Source organism: Palaemon carinicauda, chromosome 15 (assembly GCF_036898095.1).
Source record: "Palaemon carinicauda isolate YSFRI2023 chromosome 15, ASM3689809v2, whole genome shotgun sequence".
Taxonomy (NCBI): Eukaryota; Metazoa; Arthropoda; class Malacostraca; order Decapoda; family Palaemonidae; genus Palaemon; species Palaemon carinicauda.
In genome coordinates, this window is record NC_090739.1 from 90,907,661 (window position 1) to 90,916,994 (window position 9,334).

The 9,334-nt window shown below is 44.5% G+C and overlaps 1 protein-coding gene across 1 annotated transcript; it reads right to left on the bottom strand.

Moving 5' to 3' along the window:
* Positions 1-277: 277 nt before the first annotated feature.
* On the bottom strand, positions 278-970 carry LOC137654073 (uncharacterized). The gene has a single exon (XM_068387711.1). It carries the CDS (start codon positions 968-970, stop codon positions 278-280), a length of 693 nt encoding a protein of 230 aa, XP_068243812.1.
* Between the last annotated feature and the right edge of the window lie 8,364 nt (positions 971-9,334).

Genomic DNA, 9,334 nt, shown 5'->3' on the forward strand with positions numbered 1-9,334 from the left:
TTTTCCATGCTCTGGAGACATAGTTAGTTTGTTTAGGTCCACTAAATTATGACGCACAAAGCTGTCCGAACTCTCAGTATCAATAAGGGCACTGACAGGGCTACTATTAAGCTTGAGAGGTGTTATAGATTTTTCAAGACACTTAGGGGAGGCCCCCACTATAGAAGCTAGCATTGCTGAAGAATATTTTGGGCTAGAAGAGCCACTCGCCTGTTTCACAGAGCGGCACACCTTAGCATAATGTCCTTGCTTCTTACATTTCAAACACACTGCGTCCTTAGCAGGACACTGAGTTCGGGGATGCCGGTTGTTCCCACAAAAAAAAACATCGAGCACTAGAAGTAGCAGCAGAAATAGACACACTGTTATTTTCAGCACTAAACAATTCCTCCTCTCGATTCATTGCTGACACAGCAGCATTAACAGGTTCTGCTGAAGAGTAGGAGGCTGAATGCTTCTGGGCCATTTCTAGAGTGCGGGCCTGTTCATAAGCAGTATTTAAGTTCAGTGTCAAATTCTCCAACAGATGCTGGGGTATTGCACCAGAGACCAAACCATTAATGAAGGCATCCCGAACATAACTGTCACATGCTTCCTCCGCAGTTACACTTTTGAATTTACAGTCCTTAGCAAGTAGCTTCAGTGCCTGCAGGAACTGATCCAGGGACTCACCCGAGTTTTGCCTGCGAGTGGCAGGTAGATGCCTGGCAAATATTTCATTGTTCGGTTTCACGTACAAAGATGTCAAAACCTCTTCAGCGTTCTCATAAGTCTCACACTCAGAAATGTAGTCATACACACTAGGAGCCACATAGTTAGTGAGAAAAACCAGTTTGTCAAGCGTATAGGTAGTCAGCTGCACCGCTTCAACGAAGTTTGTAAATGTCCTCAGCCAGTGTGTCCACTCCTTGGCGGCCTGGGCAGAGTCAGGGTCCACATCAAACCGGGATGGCCGCAGAAGCCGTTCCATGGCGACTGAATTGATTAATTGAATAAATTGAAGTAAACCCGGTGTATCCAGAACTAAGGTTTTATTCAATTAACAATTCCACTGCAGTTGTACACTGCAAACAACAAAACAAACATTATCAGACAGTCATAAACATAAATAAACATTTGTGTTAACTAAGAAGGTACATACATCACACTCCTTATGAACAACAGGATAATATAAACAGGTTTATTTTTACCACAGACCATACTAAAATATCTAAATATATTATAGAGCAGGCCGTTAAGTGCGTGTGATACCCGCAAAATGTGAACGTTTGTATTGAACATGATGGTCCACTGGCCACGCATGAATCTGCGTTGACGCATAAGCCTGTTGGTACCATGAACATGTTTTGCGATAATGCAGCTGCAAAATCACGCACACGCAAGATTCATAAGTTGATTGATGTCTGCGTCACCGGAACACTGCAAACTGCGTTGGTAAAACATAAGGTGTGAAAGTAGCCTTGGTACCTCAGTCAACATGAAGTTTAGGAGTCGTTAAATTATCTGACCCGTCCCAGGGGATCAGCAATTCGGAATGAAGAACCCCATAATCCACCGAACAGCAGCAGTCGGGTTTTCTGTTTGGCATTCTCGCGGAGAAAGGAAATCTACCAGACGGGCTCCCAATAATGACTATATGACCTAAATTCTTCCCTCCACAAATTCGAAGAGCTCATGCTGCACCTTCAAAGAATGTCGGAAATTTACAAGAGTTATGTTGATGTAATGAATATCTAGGCGATTTCTATTTAGGTAGCCTATAAAAAAAAATCATTCTGGGCATACATGCATTTTTTTTTCCTTTGTAACGCTATCATCCACTAAGTTGCATCTATTTTTTCAGTTACTGTATTGAACATTTGTTTCGTCATGTTAATTCTATATATATATTCTCAATAACCTTAATGGTCACCTGGTATTAGAAGGTTAATTTTGTTTATTTTGTGTATAGTTTGAACATTGGCTATTTTATAAGTTTTTAATAATCCTTTTATTACCGGCATAACTAAGTTGAGATTACTTCGTTAATTATTCCAGTTTTATTTCACTTTACTTTTTGTTTTATTTTTTGGGCTCAGGCCATGTTGTCCTGATGGAAGTTCCTATTAGGTAGCTTTCTAGGGTATATTTGACTACAGTGATATTCCCAGAGAATTTTACCTTAAGGTATCCAGAATTCTAACTCCTGGGGCGAATATCCCTAAATAATCTCACAGGGATATCACATAATATCAGAGGACGTATTCTTGACACGTCACATAGCTATCTTCGCCCCTAACATTATTAGCGCTTTGAGGGGGTATAGTGACAAGAATCTGAAACGAGAATGAAAAGAGAGCCGCTCATAAGGCATCTCTCCTATTCCGTTTCCAGTGTGTATCTGATGAAGGCAGTAGCGCCCTCTTTATTCCTTTTCGTGTAGCTCTACTACTCGGCGTTTTCCCTTGTGTTCTCTCGTTATTTTGGATTTATTTTGATGACTTCTCCAGCCTCTTCTGCCTCTAGGAAGTTGAGTATTATCTTTACTATGTATAAATGTAAGCTCTTGTCTTTTTGAATTAAATCAAAAGTGATTTTAACTTAAACAAGAGCTGTTGCCTACCGGAGGCATCCTGGATGCTATCGCTCGCTCCTATGGGTCATTTAGTTAGCTGGAGCGACGTTCCCGGTTTGTTACGCTTTAATAATTTAGCTATTTAGCTCCGCTAGGAATGCTTATATTATACCGTCAGTTTTCAGCTCGGTGATTTCAACACGGGTCGAGGTACCGATCTTGCCCTTCTTGAGGCTTCGTAGCCTAGACGTCTGGCACTAGTACTTTCATGCATGATATAAGTTTTTTCCGAATGTTTTAGTATTAAAGCTATAGGCAATTATTTTATACATGTAAGATATTGTTGAATGTTTTTCCAAGATTGTATACAAGAGAATTTCGGTGATTTAGGTAATCGATTCTCATCTTACCTAGTCTAGTATTCTAGGTACAGTACTATACTCTCGCACATCCCCGATTGTTCTTTTCTCCTCCGGAGGACAAGTTCAATCACTCTCTCCCTCTGTAAGCCTTCGGCTTAATCCTAGTGGTTCTATCTGTATAATAATTCAGGTATAACTATTCTAGGATATGTCTGTCCTGACCTGATAACCAGAGTGACTGTTTTTTTAGGTTAGGGCAGAACATCAAAGTTTCTTGTCTGTGGTCTGCTTCTTCCTAGCATAGAGAATGAGTCTCCTTTGCTAGGTTAGTGGCGGACACAGGAAGCTTTGCTTCCCTAGTCCATGTTGGAAGGATTCTGTAAGAAATGATTCCTTCCTCTAGTGGCCTAGCAGACTGTCCTGTGTTGTTTTTCTCGGGCTGTAGAATGAGTTTTCTCTGTTGCCCAGCGAAATAACTTCACCTAACTTTGTTCTTGTTGGGAGGAGGTTAGCAAGTATTGCCAGTCTTCCTCCCTAATAGACAACTCTTGGTTAGGATGAGCTTCCCTAACAGCTGAGTGTTTCTCCTGCTAGAACGAAGTCTATAGGACCCTTATCCCTTCCCCACATCTCTTTCTTTTATTTTCTTTTGGCATCAGTCCTACTTCCGTACCTAGTATAGGGTAGGATGGAGGACAGGCTCAGCTCTCTGCCGGCTGGCACTACGTGTCGGCCGGAAGAGACCCTTTATTCTTTGCAGAGTGAGCCCCAGACCTCCCTTGGTCTTCCTTCCATGTCTGCCGGTAGAGCCCGGAAGGCTATGGATTCTTTGGAAGCCTGAGTGCTACATTCTCCCCTTCCATAAATTCACTTTTTCTGGATGGAAGGTCGTATGGCAATGCCGCCTTATAACCTTACATCCATACTGTTTCTCTGACTATTGTGTTGCACCCCTAACCCGGCTGCCGGCTTAACAGCTAACAGCCGGGCAGGTGGAGGTTCTCTGGTTCTTGGCTACTGTCGGCGGGCATTGGTTTTATCATGTTTGCCTGCCGGCAGTGGAAACACATCCCGAATCTGCTGGCCACTACGATTAGCCGCCGGCAGCTGGGTATTAGTGTTTTCAGCCGTCGGCTGGCAATGATTGATGATTGTTGGCCGGCTCACAGGCGCAAATCAGTGGGCTGCTGCCTATTAGTTAAAGATAGTATATCTTTGAACTATACAGGGGTAGTTGCCAGCCGGCACATGCAGGCGCACGCCGGCACGTACCGGCGCGTGCTAGCCGGCACAACAGCATGCGATGTACAGTAGTTGCTGTATTCGTAGTGTAGTACACACTGCATTAGCAGAACTGCTGTACAGAGTTTGTGATAACACTAAAGTTCTTCATCATACTTAATGTTATCTTGTACAGCCTTTTGTTGAGACCGTACAATATATAGAAAGTAAGTTCTTTCTGTATTCTTTCTATCCCGTATATTAAAACTTTATCTTAAGGTTTGAACTACACCTTAAATTTCCGTTTAGGAAATTACGTAAGGTATTCTAGAATAGAATTAACCTTAGTTTTAATATCTCGGGAGGTTTCAGCAATTGACCAGGTAGGAAATACAAGTATGTGTCTTTCCTTCTTTCTTTTATAGCTTTTCTATATAAGCTAAATGTCTCAATATAAGTGAAAGCCTTCACTTGATACTCATGGATTTTTCTTCTCTTTACAGGAGGACCATCCGAAGTGCGGTAGTGTGTTGTGTAATGTCCGTAGTAAGAACTTCTGTGGACATCAATATTGCAGGAGGCACGCACCATGCGCAGCCTCCAGAGGTGATCTCTGCTATTGGGACCCTCAGGTTTGTACAGTTTGTTCTAACCTGATTACCGAGGCTTTTGACGACCCTAAGTCAACGGAGTTAAGGGATGCTGCCAGGGAAATGTTACGATCCTGGGTGAGAGGTTTTCAGAAAAACACCTCAGGTCTTTACCTTCCGAATGAGAAGATGAGGGCCTACCTTATCCCTAAAGCATCAGATGATGCAATCATCCCCCAGCCTCAGGTGGAGATACCAATCGCTCAGAATCCGGTAGATTCTGAAGTCTCAGCCGCCCTTCAAGACATCCAATTGGACGATAGGATGTCGGAGGTGTCGGATTCTACTGAGAAGGACCTTTTAGGAGAAGGTCAGGAGGAGGAGCTGTTCCAGGCTCCTCAAGTACAAGAGCAAGAAATCGACGAAGTGTCAGTTACGTCGGTTCCGGACCCAGAACCTGTTCCTTCTACATCGTCTGCTATCCCAGATGAACTGGGAAGGACTCTTTCTTCTATTGTTGAGAGGATCCAACTAATTCAAAGGAAGAATGATGAGAAGGAAGCTGCAATAAAACTGGATATATGTAGACTTGCAGCATCACGTGGGCCCCAGAAGCGGCTCAGCGTGAAGGATCTTCCTTTGTGCTCGGATACCAATCCTTGGAGGAATGCCAAACACATGCCTATGACAACCGGGAAGATCGTGATCGTGATCTTAGGAAGGAGCCAGCCTTGAAGGAGGAGACAGCCGAAGGAGGTCATAGTTTTTGACCATAGTAAAGCTCAGACGTTACTAGCGAGCTCAATGAAAGAGAGGGGCTTCACTAACTCAAAGGTGCCCGCCTTGAGTAAGAAGCTTCTTTCCTTTGTGGCCTCTTCTACCAGAGCCTTTCCCTTCTAGGAAAAGGGATATAAGGCCACCTTAAAAGCGGTGGAGGCAGGGAAACCATGCCCCTCCTTGGAGGAGTGCAAGCCGTTATATCTGACATTGCCCTTGGACCAAGAAGACTGGAAAGACGTACACTTTACCTTTTCTGTCGGGAAGCTGGAAGCTGATATTGCTGAACGCCATTTCGGTGAGGCACTTCCAAAACTGTCGGAGGTTCTCTTGCGTAGAGAGCAAGAGACAAAGGAAAGACTTGCGGCATCGATGTCGTTGCAAACGACACTAGAAACGATGGCAAGTGACCCCAAGAACCAGGATATGTTCATGGTTGTGGCCAAAACCCATCTGGCCACAGTTACGAAGGATTTCTATAGCTTTGTTAACGCTAGGTGAGCCTGTAGAGAGTTCGTGTTCGCCTCGGTTGCGGTGAGGCACGAACCGAGGATACTGATCTCCTTTCGTATTTGGGGTAAAGACCTCTTTCCCAATGAAGTGGTTAAAGATGTAGTAAACAAGGCCGCCACAGAAAATAGGAAACTTCTCAAAAAGTGGAGCCTAGATCTTAAGAGAAAGTCTTCTCCGGATGAGTGTCCCCAACCCCAGAGGAAGACAAAAAGGCCTAGGCCATCCTCTCGGCCGGCTAAACCCTACCGACAGCAACATCAACAACAACTTCCTGTGACCGCGGTGCCTCAGATAGTGGCACAACCTCCAACCACGTACCAGCTGGTGCCTCAACAAACGGCAACACAGTCGCCAGTTCTTAACCCAGCCTCCGAAAGGCAGACTTCTTCCTTTCGTTCGAGAGCCAGAGGAACAGCCAAAGGTTCTTCTAGACGCCCTTCAAGAGGAAGGGGATCCAGGGGAGGACGCGGTCAAGGAGGCAAGGCCTCAGGTCCACAACAGCAGAAGAAGATACTTCCAGTAGGAGGGAGATTACAGCTTTTTAGGGATCGCTGGACCTTCGATCCCTGGGCCCACAGCCTAAATAAGAATGGACTAGGTTGGAGCTGGAGCAGTCCTCCACCTCAATTTCCTCAATTCTTCCAACACTCAACCCCCGCTCTGGAAGAATATGTCCGAGAGCTCTTAGACAAAAGAGTAATCCGGAAGGTTAAGTTCATCAAATTCCAAGGAAGGCTGTTTTGTGTTCCAAAGAAGGACTCCGAAAAACTCAAAGTCATTCTAGACTTGTCGCCACTCAACAAGTTCATAGCGACCTAAGAGTTCAGGATGCTCACACTACAACACATAAGGACCCTACTGCCCAAAAAGGCCATATGCTGTGTCTATAGACTTGTTTGATGCTTATTGGCACGTTCCATTTAATCGTCACCTCTCCCCCTACCTAGGCTTCAAGTTACATTGATAACTTTACGCCTTCAGAACCATGCCTTTAGGGCTAAACATAACCCCAAGGATTTTCACGAACCTCGCGAACGCAGCCGTCCATCAATTATGCCTAAAGGTGGTCCAAGTAGTAACCTATTTGGACGACTGGCTGGTGTGGGCAGCATCCAGGACTAATGCATGTAAGCTTCTAAGATAGTGATCCAGTTCCTGGAACATCTGGGATTCAAGATCAACATTAAAAATTTCAGTGGTTGGGAATCCACTTTAATTTGGAGTCACATCGGCTTTCCATTCCTAGTAAGAAGAGGAAAAAAATAGCAGGATCTGTCAAGAGACTATTGAAATCCAAACGGATATCAAGACGCGAACAGGAGAGAGTGCTGGACTCTCCACAGTTTGCTTCGATAACAGATCCAGTGCTAAGAGCACAGCTTAAGGATGCAACAGGAGTCTGGAGAAAATACGCATCAAACGCGCGAAGAGATCTAATAAGACCACTACCGACTCGACTGCGAACGCTTCTCAAGCCGTGGTCCAATGCCAAGCAATTAAAGAAATCAATACTTCTTCAACCTCCTTCCCCGTCGGTAACTATCCACACAGACGCTTCAAAGGAAGGCTGGGTAGGCCACTCTCATCAAATGAGAGTTGAAGGAGCTTGGTCCAATTTTTTCAAGTCATTTCACATCAACGTTCTAGAAGCCATGGCAGTACTTCTGACACTGAAGAAAGTTTCTCCTCGCCACTCGACCCACATAAGACTGGTTCTAGACAGCAAGGTGGTAGTGAGATGCCTAAATCGACAAGGGTCACGGTCACCTCAAATCAACCAAGTGATGTTGGCCATATTCCGTTTGGCGAAAAGGAAGAAATGACACCTGTCAGCAGTTCACATTCAAGGGTTCCGCAATGTGACAGCGGACGCTCTATCTAGGTTTACACCTATAGAGTCAGAATGGTCCCTTGGCGCAGGATCGTTCTCCTTCATCTCGAGTCAAGTTCTAGAGCTGCAGATAGACCTCTTTGCGACGAAAGACAACAAGAAAATAGTTCGTTACGTGTCCCCTTACGAGGATCCATTAGCGGATTCAGTGGATGCTATGTGCCTGGACTAGAACAGATGGTCCAGTATCTACCTGTTCCTTCTGCAAAACCTCCTTTTGAAGGTCCTCGATAAGCTGAGATCCTTCAAAGGGAAGGCAGCAATAGTGGCCCATAAGTGGCTAAATAGCGTGTGGTTCCCTCGGGCATTGGAACTATGATTAAAATTCGACTGTCTTCGCTCCATCACAGAAAACACGGAACCTACATCTCATGATTTTCTCTCCTTAACGATGAGAAAAAGATTCGGTGTTTAAAAGTCGGTTTAGACTTTTGGAGGAAACCAGAAGACATTATGAGGCTTCAGGGAAGAAATAGCTATCCTTTGTCAAGGCGAAGAAACCGAAAGAAATCCCGACAGATTCCTATTTATCATTCTTCACTCACCTTCATGAGTAAGGTTTAGCAGCCTACACAAATCTATTGTTCAAGCCTGCCTTGATAAGTCAGATACCATATGCCTTACAGGTCGACCTTTCTAACGACGTTCTTAATGAACTAGCCCTTCAGCGCTTCCGAAGACCCTTTGCTTTGTCATTAGATATGATTCCTCATTGTGTATAAATAATGAACAATGAGGAATGGGCTTAGAAGGTTTTGAATTCAAGTCATATTTCTGTTTGTACTCGCCTTGGGGGCCAGAGTTATGAAATAGTTGCTCTCTCTAGAGAGGAAGGCCACGTCCAGTTCTTGGAGGGAGAACTGAATCTATTTCCAGACCCAACGTTTCTTACCAGGAACAAGCTACCCACCAATAGGTGGGGTCCCTAGAGAATCTGCCCTCTGAAGGAAGTTGGAAGATGCATCTCTATGTCCAGTGGAGTGCCTAAAGGTCTATCTTCATAGAACTTCAGACTTTATGGGAGGACAGCTGTTCAGAAGAGAAACCCTAGGTTCAAAGTTATCTATAACTAAGGGTGAAATTCACCTGTGTTATTCGCAGAACGGATCCAGACAGTACACCCGTTAGTCATGATCCGAGGAAAGTTGCTGCTTCCATAAAACTTCCTTAATTATATGGACTTTGAACATCCTAGTTTGCACACCGGCTGGTAGTCATCCAAGGCGTTCTTTATGCACTATGCGAAGCAAGTGGAGCAACTTATGAGATCTGTGGTAGCAGCAGGTAGAATTCTTTAACCTTCTGTGTTAAGTCTGCGAGGAACAGTGTAATTATTATGGGACGATAAATTAAGAGGGTGTGCGTGTAGTCACTGTATGTTTCTACACGCTGAGCGATAGGCCATGAAAGTGTCCCTACAAAATGT